The sequence below is a fragment of the Chiloscyllium punctatum genome, chromosome 15, assembly GCF_047496795.1.
Source record: "Chiloscyllium punctatum isolate Juve2018m chromosome 15, sChiPun1.3, whole genome shotgun sequence".
Lineage (NCBI taxonomy): Eukaryota > Metazoa > Chordata > Chondrichthyes > Orectolobiformes > Hemiscylliidae > Chiloscyllium > Chiloscyllium punctatum.
In genome coordinates, this window is record NC_092753.1 from 59,274,640 (window position 1) to 59,294,416 (window position 19,777).

The window sequence follows — 19,777 nt, forward strand, 5'->3', positions numbered from 1 at the left end:
TTTTTGCCCTGACTTATAGGCTCTCAGTCAAAGTGAGATGGAATCTGAAGGCATCACTCTCTCACTGGAAGAGCAACTCAATGCTTTATCATTATCAGAGGTCACAGCCTTTGACAACAAGCCAGCTGTTAGCCTGAATGGAACCAGCTTCAAAGCAAACCTGTTTGAGAAGACCAGAAAGAGTACTAAGGTATATTCAGAGATAACTAAACACAAAGTTATAAAATTCATCGCAATGGACGTGCAATTTTTAGGAGCGTTTTGCTGTGAACACTTGCAAAAACAAAGCTATAAATTTTTGATTCTGTGAAGTCCACATTGATGCCCTGAGGCGGAAGGTTCAACCCCAGGGCATCAATGTGGACTTCACCAGTTTCCTCATTTCCCCTTCCCCACCTCACCCCAGCTCCAAACTTCCAGTTCAGCACTGTCCCCATGACTTATACTACCTGCCTATCTTCCTTTCCACCTATCCACTCCACCCTCCTCTCTGACCTGTCACCTTCATCCCCACCCCCATTCACTTATTGTACTCTATGCTACTTTCTCCCCACCCCCACCATCCTCTTATTTATCTCTCCACCTTGCAGGCACTCTGCCTCTATTCCTGATGAAGGGCTTTTGCCCAAAACATCGATTTTTCCTGCTCCTCGGATGCTGCCTGACCTGCTGTGCTTTTCCAGCACCACTCTAATCTAGAATCTGGTTTCCAGCATCTGCAGCCCTTTTTTTTACCTAGAGGATGATGCACTCTACTTGCCCATAGAGTCATAGAGATGTACAGCACGGAAACAGACCCTTCGGTCCAACGTGTCTATACTAACCAGATATTCCAACCTAATCTAGCCCCATTTGCCAGCACTAGGCCCATATCCTTCTAAACCTTTCCTATTCATATATCGATCCAGATGCCTCTCCACCACTTCATATATCAGCTCATTCCATACTCGCACCAACCTCTGTGAAAAGGTTGTCCCTTAGATCCCTTTTATATCTTTACCCCCTCACTCGAAATCTATGCCCTCAAGTTCTGGATACCCCCACCCCAGGGAAAAGACTTTGTCTATTTATCCTATCCATGCCCCTCATGATTTTACAAACCTCCTATAAGGTCACCCCTCAGCCTTCGCTCCAGGGAAAACAGCCCCAGCCTGTTCAGCCTCTCCCTATAGTTCAAATCCTCCAACCCTGGCAACATCCTTGTGAATCTTTCCTGAACCCTTTCAAGTTTCACAACATGCTTCTGATAGTAAGGAGACCAGAATTGCACGCATCCAGTTCGGTATCTTTCAGAATGAAATGCCTGACTGGGTAATTCATTTTTGATCATACCGGTATAGGATGATTAATTGGGTATTATTGGAGTCTACTCTTTTTAAATAGTTTGAGTCCTTGAATCCATGCAACATTGGGTTGGCTCCTCATGGACTGTTTTTAACGGAAACATCATTACATTTCCTATGTATCATAAATCACTCTAAATTGATTACTAATGATGGCAAAAATAATGAAAGTTTAAATACTATTGCAACATATTATAGAAGTATAATTGCACAACATGTAAATATGTATTGCCTTTATAGAAACCAGACATTCTATTAGGTTGAAACAAAAATGGACCTAGAACCAAAAGAGATTTAGATAACGTGAAATAAATTTTGGTGAAAAGCAGGGTTATATGTAAGGGCCTGTAAGTGGATAAACAGAAACTCTCAGAGCATGGCATGAGGCAGTTAAACGAATCCCTTTTCCTTCAGCCTACAAGAGATTGCAGGTAGAATGCTGAAGAATGTTGCACAGAGAGGAGTACAAGGCTTGGTGGGGTTTAAATCCAGAGTTTGGAAGTAAGTGTTGAATGATGAGGGGACCATGTAGAGGCTCTTGTATGATCCAGAATTTCACATAAGACAGGGAACAAGCATTGGAGTTTAGAAAGAGCTGAAGTTCTGAAAGCTGCTCAGGAAAGTGGCAGATAATTGAGTGTATAAGTGGTAGGAGCCTGAATGAGGGATTAAACAAAAAGTGAGCTGTGTTTGGGATGGAATGGATACTGTTAGAGATGAAATCAGTGATCTTTATGGTGGAGGAAAGACAGGTTATCAATTCAGCTAGAGGTTAAAACTCTTTCTGCAGAAGCTATTGTCTGGCTCAGCCTGACATTGCCTTCAGGCAAAGGAAGAAAGTCCACATAAAAGTTATGGAGTTAGTGACAGTTGTCACAGGAAATTTTGGTTTATCTAAGAGTGAATGCAGAGGGCAAGCAGATCAGGTGGGGACATTAGGATGTGATGGGTGAGGTAGAGCAAACATGTGCAAGATGATTGTCAACAGTTGATGATCTCAAGAAACATGTACATGAGGAAAGAAAAGGGTGTTGAAGATATCTTGTGGACATCAGGAAGTAACTATACAGAGAGGAAAGGCAGACTATTTGCAAGAATTGCTCTAGGTCATCACTAAGTAAGGAGCTATTTACTCTGCAATAGATATAAACTGAAAGGTAAAATCTTAATGGATATGTGTTTAGTGGGCTGCAATCACTTATAAACTCAGGAATCGGTAACTTAAAGTTGCCAGCTATGGACCACATATATTGACTGAATACAAACACAGACGAGTTAAAATCAAGAGGAGGCTATTTGACCCCTCAAGCCTGCTCTGTGACTGAATAATATCATGTCTGATGTGTATATTCAAAATTCCACATGCCCACCTATCCGTGATAACCTCTGATTCCCTGCCTCACAGGAATCTCTCTGAAAGTACTCACTAACTTCACCTTCACCTTCCTGGGAGGTGGAGTATTCATGAAAAAACTTTCCCCATCCAAAAGGGTACATGCAATAGTTTTGGCAAATAGGGTTCAGGAGAATCCAAAGTAATTTTATAAATCTATTAAGAACAAAAGGGTAACTAGAGAGAGAATAGGGCCCCTCAAAGATCAGCAAGGCAGTCTATGTGTGGAACCAAAGGAGATTGAGGCGATACTAAACAAGTGTTTTGCATCAGTGTTCACTGTGAAGAAGGACATGGAAGATATAACATGTAGGGAAATAGATGGTGACATCTTGACAAATTTAAAGGTGTAGGTGCTGGATGTCTTAAAACTCAGGTGGATAAATTTCCAGGACCTGATCAGGTGTACCCTAGAACTCTGTGGCAAGCCAGGGAAGTGATTGCTGGGCCCCTTGCTGAAATATTTGTGTTATCAATCGTCAGGTGAGGTGCTGGAAGACTTGGAGGTGGGCTAATGTGGTGCCACTATTTAAGAAAGGTGGTAAGGAAAAACCAGGAAACTATAGACCAGTGAGCCTGAAGTCAGTGGTGGGCAAGTTGTTGGAGGGAACCCTGAGGGACAGGATGTACATGTATTTGGAAAGGCAAGGACTGATTAGGGACATTCAACATGGCTTTGTGTGTGGGAAATCATGTTTCATTAACTTGATTGAGTTTTTTTAAAGAAGTAACGAAGAGGATTGATGAGGGCAGAGCTGTGGACATGATCGGTATGGATTTCAGTAAGGTATATAAAAAGGTTTCTCAGAGTAGACTGGTTAGCAAGGTTAGATATGGAATACAGGGAGAACTAGCCATTTTGATATAGAACTGGCTCAAAGGTAGAAGACAGGACGGTGGTGGAGGATTGCTTTTCAGATTAGAGGCTTATGACCAGTGGAGTGTCACAAGGATCGGTGCAAGGTCCACAACTACTTGTCATTTATATAAATGACTTGGATGTGAACGTTAAGAGATTTGCAGATGACACCAAAATTGGGAGGTGCAGTGGACAGCAAAGAAGGTTACCCCCAAGTATAATGAGATCTTGATCAGATGGGCCAATGGGCTAAGGAGTGATAGATGAAGTTTAATTTAGATAAATGTGAGGCGCTGCATTTTGGAAAGGCAAATCGGGGCAGGACTTTATACACTTAATGGTAAGATCCTAGGGAGTGTTGCTGAGCAAAGAGACCTTGGAATGCAAGTTCATATTTCCTTGAAAGTGGAGTCGTAGGTAGATAGGATAGTGAAGAAGGCATTGGGTATGTTTTCCTTTATTGGTCAGAGTATTGAGTACAGGAGTTGGGAGGTCATGTTGTGACTGTACGGACCTTGGTTAAGCCAGTTTTGGAATATTGTGTGCAATTCACCCTCCTATAGGAAGGATGTTGTGAAACTTGAAAAGATTCAGAAAAGATTTGTAAGGTTGAAGTGTTTGAGCAATAGGGAAAGGCTGAATAGGCTAGGGCTGTTTTCCCTGAAGCATTGAAGACTGGGGGATGATCTCATTTAAGAGGTTTATAAAAACATGAGGGGCATGATAGGATCAATAGACGAGGTATTTTCTGTGGGGTGGGGGGAGTCTAGAATTAGAGCGCACAGGTTTATGGTGAGAGGGGAAAAATTTTAAAGGGACCTAAGGGGTAACTTTTTAATGCAGAGGATGATGCCTGTATAAAATGAGCTGCCAGGGGAAGTGGTGGAGGCTGGTACAATTACAGCATTTTAACAGCATCAGCATGGGTATATGAATAGGAAGGGTTTAGAGGGATGTGGGACTAGATTAATTTAGGATATCCAACATGGTCAAGTTGGACTGTGGGGTCTGTTTCCGTGATGTGCATCTCTATGACTCTATCTCACCCTAATTTTTAAATAATGACTTCCCAACCCAGCTAAACATTCTCTCCACCTCCACCTTTTATCAAGACCATTCAGGTTCTCTTAAATTACAATCAAGTAGGCCTTTTTTTTCTGAGCTCTCATGAACATAAGCCCAGCCTGTATCAATCTGGTAAATCTCGTCTGAATCACATTCAACGTTTCTTCATCCTTCCTTTTTGCAGAAGGGAACCAAAACTGTAAACTGTATTCTAAATGTCTTCTCACCAGTATACCTGAAGTTAAACATACTTCTTTTATATTCAATTCTTCTTTCAATATTCTCATTTTGACTTTCCTAATAAATGCATTATCTGCATAATAACTTATTGTGTCTCAACATGACTGAATGTTTAACAACTGTTTTCTCCTTGGATTTTGCTGGCAGATTTTTGCACTCCTGGAGGAATTAAAAGCAATAAAAAGCAGCCAAGATCCACAAAAATGGTATGACTCTAAAAGGGATCAATCTTTCAACAAATTATTTATATATGGGGAGATATTTTCTGTGTGGTGAATATAGGCTATGCATGTTTTGCATTTTTCTCTGCAGCACTAGATATGGTTATAACAATGTTATTGAACACCCAGTAACTGAAAGTGAACACCAAATTGTATTAGTGCCCAGCAGACTTTCAGTGCTATAAAATGCAGGATCACCTCATTTGAATAACTACTGGTAGTTCATGTGTAATATCACTGTCACTGCTGAACATATCATTAAAATCAAAGTATAATTTTAAAAAGCCATGCCTGGCTAAAGATTGTAAGTGCAAACTAAGAAGAAGGGTAAGGCTAAGGTAAATGGGAAAGTAAGACCATAGGAAATAGGAACAGAAGTAGGCCATTTCAGATCCTCAAGCCTGCTCCCTTGGTCAGTCCTTGGTTTGCACCACTCTCCCCAACAAACCACCCCACCCCCTCCCCACTTTCAAAACTTGCAACATTATAAGATGTAAAACCTACCAGTACACCAATCCCTGACCTCATCCAGGGCTCAAAACAGTCCTTCTAGGTGAGACAGAAGTTCACCTGCACCGCCTCCTACCAGGTTTACGTTATCTGGTAGCCCAGATGTGGTCTTTTCTACATCAGGGAGACCAAAAGTAAACTAAGGGCACTTTTCTCTGAGCATCTCAGCCGGGTCCGGAGGGGCTGACCTGCATTCCCAATCAACGCCCATTTTAATTCCCCTTCTCACTCCCTTTCTGAAATGACCAACCTCAGCCTCCTCCATTGCCACGGTGAATCAGACTGCAAATTGGAGGAACACCACCTCATCTTCAACCTGGGCACCACACAGCCCAAAGAACTCAAAATTGAGTTCTCCAATTTCTAATAACTCCCCTTCCCATCCCCTGGTTCCCTTTCCAGTCCGTCCCCCTCTTTTCCATTCCTCTGACCGACCCTACCTTCCAGCTACCAACCAGATTCATTCCTCACATTGACCAACCAGGTTGTACCATCTATCTGTGTTCATCTCTCCCTATCTCACCACTCTGCCTCTCCCCCAGCCCTCCCATTTTATCTGCAGCTCCCGTTGCACTCACCCCCAGTTCTGTAGAAGGGTTGCACCTGAAATGTTGATTTCTCCACCGCCTGATGATGCCTGGTAGGAAGCATCAAGGGTATTGACATCTTCACGGAGCCTGTCACAGTGCTGCTAAAGATGTACTATACTTTAGTTGGGAGATGCTGATTTTTGGTGGTGACAGCAGAAAGGGAACAGAAGAAAGGCAAAGGAGTTGATCCTCCATAACCAAAGGAAATATCTTAGTAGAAGGAATGAACCAACTCTGGCCTCTAGCAAAAATTCGGAACAGTGTGCTGAGAAATCTGGCTGTCTGATGAGGACAAGCTTAATAACGCTCGAGCTGCTCGCTTCTCGTGGTTGGTTATCAATACACTGTTTAGCCACCACCATCTTCAGTTTGCTCAAGTTTGCAATATACAGTGATACCAACAGTGGGTTCAATTCCTGTACTGGCTTAGGTTACCATGAAGGACACTCCTTCTCAACCTGTCCCTTCAGCTGAGGTGCAGTGACCCTCAAGTTAAACGACCATCAGTCGTGTCTCTCTAATGAAAGAGCTGCCCTATGTTCTGGTCTGGTAAGACTATGAGAAAGTGAAGGCTGCAGATGCTGAAGATCAGAGTCGAGAGTGTGGTGCTGGAAAAGCACAGCAGGTCAGGCAGCATCTGAGGAGCAGGAGAATCGACATTTCGGGCATAAGCCCTTCATCTTTGGATGCTCCCTGGCCTGCTGTGCTTTTCCAGCACAACACTACACTCTGGTAAGATTATAGCGACGTTATCTTTTACATCAATCTGCCTCTTTTAAACCTATGCATACAATGCATAGTTTGAACATGTTTCCTGAGGATTTAATACAGCCATGATGATTGGGGATGAATAATAGGAAGGGAAATCACCTTGTGAACAAATGAGGGTGAAGATGTTGAGGGTCAGTAATTTATAAGGAGCCAAGCCAAGTAAAATGCATTGGTCTTACGGGTATCAGATTTACAGATTTTTCTCTTTTACTGCCTGAAATGACTGGCTGCCACTTTTAAGTATTAACTTCAAAGTCACAAAGAGTTGGCAGCATTTGTGACGTGCATCTTTCAGGACCCTACACAGGATGGAGAGGTGGGAATTTTGCTGGCTGTCATTCTCAACTGGCACTGGGGCCCTGGGCTCCACCTAGTGTCAGTCACTGGTTAGTGCAGATAGTTCTGCACTGCTACTAGCACCAGAATCAAAATGTAGCGCTAGAAAAGCACAGTTGGTCAGGCAGCACCCGAGGAGCAGGAGAGTCCTTATTTCAGGCATAAACCCTTCATCAGGAAAATGGAGGGGAAAAGGGGTTAGGGGGATATTAGGTGGGAGGGTAATGGAGGATGCAAGGGGGAGTTATGCTAGGGTGGAGCAGAGAGGTGCAGAGTAGGATGGACAGGTCAAGAGGGCAGTGCCAAGTTGGAGGGTTGAATATGGTTGAATTTTACATATAATTTGAGAGGGAGAAGAGTGAGACCAAGACTACAATTTTGAATTGAACAAGGCCAATTATGAAGGCATGAAAGCAGAACACAGTGATTGTGAACTGGCAGCTTAAGATAAGGGATAAGTCAATAGAGATGTAGTGGCAAAGATTTAAGAAAGCAGAGATTGAATATATTCCAACAAATGAGCAAGATAAACCAACTGCCCGTAAGAGCCTGGTCAGTTAAAGCTTCCATCAGGTGAGTCTAACCATAGGGCATTTATTTACAAAGATTATTTTATTTGCAGACGTTAACCAGTTTAAGTTAATGTTTTAAATTAATTTGCTAAGAAATGCCATTGATTTAGCAGCAGCTTACTGCTATCACATCCATGTATTTTACCACATTCCTGACCTTCATATTGTAAATGCGTTATGAAGGTGTATTAGATATTGCAGTTACTTATGTAATGCAAAGATAATTGTTTGGCTGTAAAATGCTTCAATACGTCCTGAACATATAAAGGGTTCCATATAACTATTATTTCCGCAATTATATTAACTCACAAGCATTTTCTCCTTCTGTCGATATGATTATGTTGAAGTCAGTATCTGAATTAGACCCCTATGTATGTAACTTATAACCTTGTGCTCTCTTCTTTTTTCAATTTTCCTATTTCAATTGTTTGTTAAATACATAAGAGATACTGAAGCTTCAATAGTCGTTTTGTTCTATGTAACTATACTATTTGTCCATCTCTGTCAGTGTAATAATTTCTCAATGGACCAGCATGTTGAAAGTGGTAGCAGGCCAGTTGGATCAAATCAGGCTGAGCTACATCACACTTGATGGCAGTGTGACTCCTAAACTTCGTATGGATTTGGTGGATGAATTTAACACTAACCCTAAAGGACCTCAGGTACCATCTAGTTATTGTTTTGAATTTTCTTCTCAACACTTATCCAGAGTACTAATAGGGTGATAACTTACAGTGGTTGACTTCCCTCTGGTACTGAACACATTTGAGAACTAGACTGGGTTTAATTTTGATACGTGTACCTTCCTTACCTTTATACCCGACAAATAATTTGCAATATAACAATCTAACTTCATGTCAAGAATGATTGCTTGCATGAAGTACGAGAATGCTGATTGTTACCATAGGACATACCCAAAGTGAAATGAAAGGAAGGTTGGCTAGTAGAAAATATTTACCTTTTGGATAGTGCTTTATATATTAGAAAGTTCAATACTGGGTTCTAATAATTATTGAAAATATAGTCAGTTGCTTGGTAGCATAGTGAGCGTTAGAAAAGAACTAGACTAGAGCAGGGTATACAAACATAGCAGACAAAGTGAGACTTCAGTGGTCAGGCAGCTGCCACCAGGAGCCTGCATCCAGTATGGAAATTCGAGGTGTGAAAGCATAGCAATGGTTAGGTGATTGCCTGCTTAGTATTTCTTATTTCATCTAAATGAGGAATATTCATATGGGACATGTGGAGCATTAATTAACCTCCTGAGGTGGTGACACAGTGGCAATGTCAATGGACTAGTATTTCAACGATTGATGCTCTGGGAACGTGGCTTCAAATCTCATCATGGCAGACGGTGAGGTTTGAATTCATGAAAAATCTGAAATTACAGGATGGTCTAATCATGACATTTAACCATTGTTGTAAAATCCCATCTGACTCACCAATGCCCTTTACGGAAGAAAATCTGTCATCTTTACTTGGCCTGAACTATGTGTGACTCCAAACGCACAGTAATGTGGCTGACTCTTAACCACTGTTTGAAATGCCGTAGCAAGCCATTCAATGGATAATTAGGGATGGGCAATAAATGCTGGCCCAACCAGAAATCCCCATGTCCCACAAACAAATAAAAACCAGTTTATTTTTAATGAATACCAGTACAGACATGAGTAGAGGCGTTCATTAAAATTTAACTGGTAAAATATTAATTTAAAGCATCATAAATATGGCTGGGCAAGTAATATGTTGCTGTTTCAGAATGTGAGTGTTCATGCATTATACGCCCAAGATGAGAAGTTTATTGGTTTTATTTCAACTTTTCATATCCCTAAACCCCACCCCACCAATTAGCTGTTCACTCGTATACTGGCATTTCTAGCCTCTGGGACAGTGACTATTCTGATCAGATAATTGTTCATTGTGTACGTATCAATTCAGAAAAGGGCCAAATGCTGCACTTTCAAACCTGAAAACTTTGTCTACCTCAAATTATCCATGAAAGACAAAGTATCTCAAAAAATATAAAAAGGTGAAGCAAGCTGTTTAAGGCTGTTTCTATGCAACGATTGCACAATTTCCACTAATAGAATATCACTGTCAGTCCAAAAAGATATTCTACCTACTTCATAATGACAGTCTATGAATTTCAGGTAGTGCCAGGTATGTACATTGTACATCCCAGCGTTCAACTTTAAATAATTTACGTCTTCACTTGTTCATAATAGGCAGTGTTCACATTGTACTCTGCAAGATCACACTTGCTAAACCTAAAACAAAGCACACATTGTTAGTTTCTCCAAATTGGCAGAGCTTGTTGAACAAACCTAAATAGACTGATAGCTGCTAACCTTAAACACCAGTTTATGACAATCATTCCTGTTATGATCTCCGCTGATAATAGTATTTGACAAATCAGATTTCATAATGATATCTGGTTTTATACAGGATATGTTTTGTTTGCAGTTTTGTTACTATGGTGGTCACTAACTGAACATTATTTGCATAATGTTGACAATCTATTTTTCAATAAAATAATTTTTATTTTATAAAAGAAAGAAAGACCATTTAGAAACATTTTATCATGAGCAGCTTAAAAAAATGTTTTATTTCCTAGAAATATCTTTAACAGACCATCAACTCCAGTGGAGTATCATTCGTACCTTCACTTTCAAATTTCTCACTTATGAGGTTGTAACTGTTTCCTTTTGGTGACTTTCTGCACATTAACCAGATGTGATTCTCTTCTTTACTATTTTCCCTGAGATACAGACAGGCTACCTCGCTGGTCTTTTCTGACTTTGATTGTTTGAGGCTGCTAAATCAACTTAAGACTTATTTCTAGCTCTGATGGCCTGAAGCCTTCCAAAACTAAACCGCTGTTCAGGGATATTACTATTCTTCTCAACAGAAACCTGAATATGTCTGTCTTTCCCATTTGTCTTTCTGCACGTCAGACATTTAACTTTATAAGCATTTATCAAATAACTCCCCATGTAGCTTAAGTCTCATGCTTTACTGCAAATGAGTTCAAAAATGATGCTGTGACCCCTTTACAAAACAAAAATGTCGCCATCATCGTACTAAAATCAAAACCCCACCCACCACTATTTTTATCCTTTGGGAATTCTGGTTGTAATAACATTATGTACCTTTTATCACATTGTCAATGTGGCTCATTGTCACTTGATAGAAATAACTTGCTTTTATAGACACGGCCTTGATCTTTTTTGAATATCTGGGGATAGCAGGTTATAAAACCTATAGTTTCCCGATGGTTGATTGTTCAAGGTGCCATGGAGGAAGGAGAGTCAACTTGCCAATCAATCAGCACACAGTTCGTCTACAATATAACTTCTTGTGGTTGTTTGAAATTTTAGCATTTTTGCATTGTTCCAGATGAGTGCAAGGCAAAAGATTTTTGGCAACATTACTTTTTTTTCTCAGCAATAAGAGTGTAATGTATTTTCACTCTGACAATGGGAATTCTACTGATCTAAGCAAATATACTTGCGTCAATCACAGATTAATTCTGAAGATCCTTCATTCAAACCTGACTTTTTTCTAGTAATATGTCATTTATAACATTTAATTATTTTGGGAGTGGCTTCTTTCTAATTTAGTTTTTTTCTCTTAGGTCATATTGGTCTCTTTGTGTGCTGGGGGTGTGGGTTTGAATCTCATTGGAGGCAATCACCTCTTCCTGTTGGATATGCACTGGTAAGATGTACTGCAAGTAGTTACTCACTAAAATAAAATGTCTATTGCAAGAACACCTATTCCTTGTTGCTCTGTGCATGTTGATAGTTTTGTACTGCAGGGGTGGCCTCCTGGTAATGTCACTGGACAAGTAATCCAATCTATTGCTAATGCTCAAGAGGACATTGGCTCAAATACTGCCATGAAATTTAAATTCAATTAATCTTAAATCTGAATATAAAGCTAACGGTGCCTGAAATGTTCATTGTTTGTTGTAAAAACCCATTTGGTTCACCTAATGTCCTTTCAGCAAAAGAAATCAGCTATCCTTTCCTAGTCTGGTCTATATGTGACTCTGGGCCCACAATAACATGGTTGACTCTTGCTTGCTATGTAAAATGGTCTAGTCAGTTACTTTAGTTCCAGGTCAATTTGAGGAATGGCAACAACAGCTGACCATGCTAGCTATAACCAGGTTCCATGAAAATGTAAAAGGAAACATTCCATCTGACTTCAAATATTTTTAACTATCAACATATTTTAATATTTTAATAACTCAGCACTTATTATTGCAAGCTTTCAATTATAGCGTTAATTATAGATATCCTTGTATCTAAATGACCACATATTTGCATATCACATTTCAATGTCATTAACATCCTTAATCAATGCTTTCTTTTACCAAGTGCTTTGTGAAGATGTGACGTTTGGAACTGATGTTTTCCTTCATTCATAATAACACACTTTTTCTTGAATAATTGAGAATTTTCTTATTTATTTCATTTATGATATTAATTCCCACCTTCCTTTTAGATTCTTCTGTATAATCGGATTCCACTTGCACCTGTTTTGATCACTGCCTCTTTAGATTTGAAAGTACATAGTAACCTAATCCTGGGCCTCAATCGGTGCCAATCTGATCACAACATAATTCTTATAATTTTCCTGAGCTTATTTTAAATGTGTTGTCCCTGATGCTTGGTAATGAAACCATCTCTGATCAGCACTTCACCATCGTGCACCCTCTCTCTAATTTCAATAGATCTTCTTCATATAATAATGTGGATTCATTGTAAGATCGATGGAATGCTGTATGCATTCGGTGTATTTTATACTTTTTTTAACCAAACTCCATTGCACTTTGTTTCTTCTATAGTAAAATTTGCATTTTTTTCTTGCAGGAGGCCTTTGCAAAGTGGCTACTTTGCAAAAGGTCTTTAAATCTAACGCTACATTAATTTTAGAAAAGGTTATGTTCATTAATTAAAGATCGATTAAAATTAATTAAAGAAGGAAGCATATGTCAGGTATAGACAGGATAGATCGAGTGAATCCTTAGAGTATAAAGAAAGTAGGAGTATACTTAAGAGGGAAATCGGGAGGGCAAAATGGGGACATGAGATAGCGTTGGCAAATAGAATTAAAGAGAATCCAAAGAGTTTTTACAAATATATTAAGGACAAAAGGGTAACTAGGGAGAGAAAATGGCCCCTCAAAGTTCAGCAAGGCGGCCTTTGTGTGGAGCCACAGAAAATGGGGGAGATACTAAATGAATATTTTGCATCAGTATTTACTGTAGAAAAGGATATGGAAGATATAGACTGTAGGGAAATAGATGGTGATATCTTGCAAAATGTCCAGATTACAGAGGAGGAAGTGCTAGATGCCTTAAAACAGTTAAAGGTGGATAAATCCTCAGGACCTGATCAGGTGTACCCAAAAACTATGTGGGAAGCTAGAGAAGTGATTGCTGGGCCTCTTGCTGAGATATTTGTATCATCGATAGTCACAGGTGAGGTGCCAGAAGACTGGAGGATGGCAAACGTGGTGCCCTGTTTAAGAAGGGCGGTTAAGACAAGCCAGGGAACTATAGACCGGTGAGCCTGACCTCGGTGGTAGGCAAGTTGTTGGAGGGAATCCTGATGTACATCCCTGAAAGGCAAGGACTGATTCGGGATAGTCAACATGGCTTTGTGCGTGGGAAATCATGTCTCTCAAACTTGATTGAGTTTTTTGAAGAAGTAACAAAGAAGATTGATGAGGGCAGAGCAGTAGATGTAGTTTATATGGACTTCAGTAAGGTATTCAACAAGGTTCCCCATGGAAGACTGATTAGCAAGGTTAGATCTCATGGAATACAGGGAGAACTAGCCATTTGGATACAGATCTGGCTCAAAGGTAGAAGACAGAGGGTGGTGGTGGAGGGTTGTTTTTCAGACTGGAGGCCTGTGACCAGTGGAGTGCTACAAGGATCAGTGCTGGGCCCTCTACGTTTTGGCATTTACATAAATGATTTGGATGCAAGCATAAGAGGTACAGTTAGTAAGTTTGCAGATGACACAAAATTGGAGGTGTAGTGGACAGCGAAGAGGGTCACCTCCAATTACAACAGGATCTGGACCAGATGGGCCAATGGGCTGAGAAGTGGCAGACGGAATTTAATTCAAATAAATGCGAGGTGCTGCATTTTGGGAAAGCAAATCTTAGCAGGACTTCTACACTTAATGGTAAGGTCCTAGGGAGTGTTGCTGAACAAAGAGACCTTGGAGTGCAGGTTCATAGCTCCTTGAAAGTGGAGTCGCAGGTAGATAGGATAGTGAAGAAGGCGTTTGGTATGCTTTCCTTTATTGGTCAGAGTATTGAGTACAGGAGTTGGGAGGTCATGTGGTGGCTATACAGGACATTGGTTAGGCCACTGTTGGAATATTGCATGCAATTCTAGTCTCCTTCCTATCGGAAAGATGTTGTGAAACTTGAAAAGGTTCAGAAAAGATTTACAAGGATGTTGCCAGGGTTGGAGGCTTTGAGCGATAGGGAGAGGCTGTACAGGCTGGTGCTGTTTTCCCTGGAGCATCAGAGGCTGAGGGGTGACCTTGTAGAGGTTTATAAAATTATGAGGGGCATGGATAGGATAAATAGACAAAGTCTTTTCCCTGGGGTGGGGGAGTCCAGAACTAGAGGGCATAGGTTTAGGGTGAGAGGGGAAAGATATCAAAGAGACCTAAGGGGCAACGTTTTCACGCAGAGGGTGGTACGTGTATGGAATGAGCTGCCAGAGGAAATGGTGGAGGCTGGTACAATTGTAACATTTAAGAGGCATTTGGATGGGTATATGAATAGGAAGGGTTTGGAGGGATATGGGCCGGGTGCTAGCAGGTGGGACTAGATTGGGTTGGGATATCTGGTTGGCATGGACGGGTTGGACTGAAGGGTCTGTTTCCATGCTGTACATCTCTATGACTCTATGACTGTATATTTTGACAGATGAGATTGATATTCACTCAACTGTGTTTACAGGAACCCAGCATTGGAGGAACAGGCAGCTGATCGAATTTATCGTGTGGGGCAACTCAAGAATGTAACTGTGCATAGGTAATGAAAGTTGTCAAGCTAAAGATGCAGTGTTCCTTTTGCGTGAAAATGAGTGGAAGGATAAATTAAAATAATTCTTGTGCATTTTTGCTTAACTCTGCATTTGAAAGTCAAAAAGAAAATTAACTTATTCAAAGCTACAACTGCGACCCCTTTGAAGGACCTACTTGGATTTTAATTCTTCCTATCCTAAGCTGCAAGCAGCATTACCAGTTGGAAGGAAACATCTAACAGCACTAAAACAAATTGTAAAATGTTGTTCAAACATGACTGGCTAAGGATGGAGTTGTGTCCCTAAGGGCTGACCAGGGTAGGCTGACCAGAGTAAGCTGCCCACTGAAGCAAAAGGTATGGCAAAAGTATTAAATAAGTACTTTTGTTTATGCCTTTCCAATTAAATATACTTCTCATGGGTATGTACCTAGCTTGCGCCCTATTCATCTTTTTGAAAGTCTCCCATTTTTCACCCACTGTTTAATCCACCAAAACATACTTCCAATCAACTAATTTCAGTTCAACTTCTGGACTCCTAAAATCTGTCCTTTTTTCTTTATGGGATTTTAACCCTTGACTGATTTTTAAACTTTTCCAACTTTGGTTCTGTCTTTACCGAATTTGAAAATGTTGACAATGGTAATCGAAAATGTGGGTGTTGAGCAACTGAGCAGTGTAGTGATAGATAAAGAGATGCTTAAAAAAAAAATTGTAGGCAGCACTCCAGATAGAAAAGTCACCAGGCCCAGATGAGAGAGATCTATTTTACTGAGAGGGATATTCGTGAAAATTGTGGAGCCATTGACAGAAATTTTCCAGGCCTCTCTGAGCACAGGATTAGTTCCAGGGTACTGGAGAATTGTAAATGTAGTGTTGTTGTTTAAGAAAGGGACAAAGGATAACCTTGTCAAGCTGACAGGTCTGTAGTTTTCATCAATAGTGGGAAAACTAATGGAAGCCATAATATGGGATATGGTAAATATCCATTTCAGAGACAAATAAGTTAGTACTGTATGCAGTCAACATGGCTTTGTCAAGAGCAGGTCACGTCTGACAAATTGAATTGAGCTCTTTGAGGTGACACAGATAGGGGATGAGGATAGCGCTGTAGATATTGTATACGTAGACTCTTAGAAAGCATTCAATACATTGTCACATGCCAGATTGTTTAGCAATTACTATTATGTGGGATTGATGGGTCCTTGGCATCACGGATTAAAAGCTAACTAAAAGAAAAGAAACAGAGTAGGTATAAATGGGCATTCCTCAGACTGGAGACAAGTTGAAAGTGGTGTTCCCAGAAATTGCTTTTTCTGATTTTTACATAACTGGAGATGGATTGAGGATAAAATGCCTAAATTTATGGATGATACTAAGCTAGAGAGAATAGTGAATTGTGAGGATGATGCTGAGTGACTTCAGAGGGACCTTGACAATTGGCCAAATGGGCAGACACCTGGCAGATGAATTTCAATGCAGAGAAATGGGAGATAATACATTTCAGTAGAAGAAACATGCAAAGACTATACAGGCTCAATGGTACAACTTTAAGGGGAGCACAGGGACCTTAGGGTTCACGTGCATAAATTTGTGAAGGTGGCCAGGCAAGTTGAAGCAGTTGTTAAGAAGTTTATAGGATCCTTGGGTTAAAAATAGAGATGTAATAGCTGACTTTGATTTTTAAATTTAGAATAGTAAGCCAAGTAAATTAGGTGTGGGATGAAAAGCAACTGAGAGGAAATTTAGCTCTAGTCATGTGTTGAAAGTTTTTCAGTGCATTGGATAGTTTTCCAAAGCAAGGCGACAGGCCAAATTTATACACTGATGCGCACAGCTGAGATAAATATCCCCTTACTAGGAGATAAATATCCCTTTACTATTGGATTGTTAATAAGTGATTATGTTTGATCACATTTAATGCTAGCTTTGTAAGGTAAGTTGTGTGATTTAATCCAATGGTTCACCATTACCTGTAACCGGATTGAAAATGAACCTTCCAGCTCAGAGAGCAAACCTATATCCAGAACATCAACCTGAGCTACAAACCTTCTCAAAACTTGCTGTTACCTGTGACTATTCTAATAATGTGGGTATTTAACACCAAGCTGTTGATACTGCAAATTATAAGAAGGAAATGGTAATCAAGGGAAAAAATAATGTGTCTGACCTTCCAGTTCTATGAGTCAAAGACTGGACCTTGCAAAGTTTAACATAAGGAAGGAAACCATACCAGAAAGAGTTAAGCCATTAAAGACCGACAAAGCCCTGAGTTGATTGTTTCCACATCCGGTCTTTTGAAAGAAGGCAATGAGGAAATTGCTGATGCTTTAGCCTTAAGCTTTCAAAGCCTGCTCTTTTCTGGAACTGACCCTTTTAACTTGGAAAATTGCTAATGTAACTCCAGTAATTAAGAAAGGCAACAGGAGATGTCACAGTAGACAAGGATTTAAAAAGATGTGATATATATAGATTTCAGATGGTATTTTATAAGATTCCACTTAAGAAAAGCTTATAGAATTGAAGGCAGATCATTGCTTGAATAGGAAATTGGTTAGTTGTGAAGTAGAGAATGCTGGGACTGCTGACTAAAATTTTGTGCAAGTTATGCTTTTGTGCTGATGGTTGCTAAAGCTTGCAGGAGCAAGCAGAAGTGGAAGTATGACCATACTACAGTTGATAGAAAACTGAGGAAGAATAATGGATATGTACTTCAACTGTAGGAAGTAAACAATGCGTCTATAACATGAGTATGTTCTGCGACCTTTATATTCACTGTTAATAACTTGGTCAACACAATGGATTGGATTTTCCAATTATCAGATGGTTGTTTCTGAAGTGGAGATGGGAGTTACACATGGGGACCCTGTGAAATCTCTACTTCAGAGGAACTGCCCTGGAAATAAAACTGAAGATTCAGTTGGGGAATCCCCTTTCATGTGGAACCCACTGGAAATATCCATTTAAAGAGGAGAATCTAGAGTGAGTTGCTGAAGTTTGTTAAATAATTACTCAGGAAACGTTAAGACTATTAAACCTCTTGCTTGTGACTGATTTAAACAGATACTCCACCTTTACCTCAGCCAAAAAACAACTTCCTACAACCCCTTGGCACCAGACCTGATAGCTCCTGCAGCTGAACCATGACATCCTTCATCATCTCACCTCTCCTCTCTCTCTCTTTTCCCAAGTAACACACTCTCCTCTTCCCAATTAGCTTGCTAGCTTGCTCGCCTGCCCTCGCCCGCCCGTCCGCCCTCGCGCGCCCGCCCTCACTCTCTCTTCCCATCTCTTCCCCCTCGCGCGCTCTCTCACACATTCTGTCTCTTTCGTTCTCTCTTTCGTTCTCTCTCTCTCTCGCTGTCTCCCGAGCACACTCACTCACACTCTGTCTCTCTCCCTCTCTCACACACACACACACACACACACTTGCGTGCCCTCTCTCTCTCTCTCGCGCGCCCTCTCTCTCTCTCTCGCGCGCCCTCTCTCACTCTCTCGCGCGCCCTCTCTCTCTCTCTCGCGCGCCCTCTCTCTCTCTCGCGCGCGCCCTCTCTCTCTCTCGCGCGCGCCCTCTCTCTCTCTCGCGCGCGCCCTCTCTCTCTCTCGCGCGCCCTCTCTCTCTCTCGCGCGCCCTCTCGCTCTCTCTCTCTCGCGCGCCCTCTAGCTCTCTCTCTCGCGCGCCCTCTCGCTCTCTCTCGCGCGCCCTCTCGCTCGCTCTCGCGCGCCCTCTCGCTCTCTCTCGCGCGCCCTCTCGCTCTCTCTCGCGCGCCCTCTCGCTCTCTCTCGCGCGCCCTCTCGCTCTCTCTCGCGCGCCCTCTCGCTCTCTCTCGCGCGCCCTCTCGCTCTCTCTCGCGCGCCCCTCTCGCTCTCTCTCGCGCGCCCTCTCGCTCTCTCTCGCGCGCCCTCTCGCTCTCTCTCGCGCGCCCTCTCTCTCTCTCTCTCTCTCTCTCGCGCGCGCCCTCTCTCTCTCGCGCGCGCCCTCTCTCTCTCGCGCCCGCCCTCTCTCTCTCTCGCGCGCCCTCTCGCTCTCTCTCGCGCGCCCTCTCGCTCTCTCTCGCGCGCCCTCTCGCTCTCTCTCGCGCGCCCTCTCGCTCTCTCTCGCGCGCCCTCTCGCTCTCTCTCGCGCGCCCTCTCGCTCTCTCTCGCGCGCCCTCTCGCTCTCTCTCGCGCGCCCCTCTCGCTCTCTCTCGCGCGCCCTCTCTCTCTCTCTCTCGCTCGCCCTCTCTCTCTCTCTCTCTCTCTCTCGCGCGCCCCTTCTCTCTCTCTCGCGCGCCCCTTCTCTCTCTCTCGCGCGCCCCTTCTCTCTCTCTCGCGCGCCCCTTCTCTCTCTCTCGCGCGCCCCTTCTCTCTCTCTCGCGCGCCCCTTCTCTCTCTCTCGCGCGCCCCTTCTCTCTCTCTCGCGCGCCCCTTCTCTCTCTCTCTCGCGCGCCCCTTCTCTCTCTCTCGCGCGCCCCTTCTCTCTCTCTCGCGCGCCCCTTCTCTCTCTCTCGCGCGCCCCTTCTCTCTCTCTCGCGCGCCCCTTCTCTCTCTCTCGCGCGCCCCTTCTCTCTCTCTCGCGCGCCCCTTCTCTCTCTCTCGCGCGCCCCCTTCTCTCTCTCTCGCGCGCCCCTTCTCTCTCTCTCGCGCGCCCCTTCTCTCTCTCTCGCGCGCCCCTTCTCTCTCTCTCGCGCGCCCCTTCTCTCTCTCTCGCGCGCCCCTTCTCTCTCTCTCGCGCGCCCCTTCTCTCTCTCTCGCGCGCCCCTTCTCTCTCTCTCGCGCGCCCCTTCTCTCTCTCTCGCGCGCCCCTTCTCTCTCTCTCGCGCGCCCCTTCTCTCTCTA

The 19,777-nt window shown here is 42.5% G+C and overlaps 1 protein-coding gene across 2 annotated transcripts in view; it reads left to right on the top strand.

Annotated features, from left to right (window-relative positions):
* Positions 1 to 19,777, top strand: part of ttf2 (transcription termination factor, RNA polymerase II) — a 58,587-nt gene that overhangs the window by 34,582 nt on the left and 4,228 nt on the right. For both annotated transcript variants that reach the window (XM_072585220.1, XM_072585221.1), the window contains 5 exons: positions 20 to 190; positions 5,048 to 5,106; positions 8,409 to 8,562; positions 11,535 to 11,617; positions 14,894 to 14,968. In XM_072585220.1, the coding sequence (XP_072441321.1) occupies positions 20 to 190; positions 5,048 to 5,106; positions 8,409 to 8,562; positions 11,535 to 11,617; positions 14,894 to 14,968 (542 nt within the window). The remainder of the gene's footprint in view (positions 1 to 19; positions 191 to 5,047; positions 5,107 to 8,408; positions 8,563 to 11,534; positions 11,618 to 14,893; positions 14,969 to 19,777) is intronic.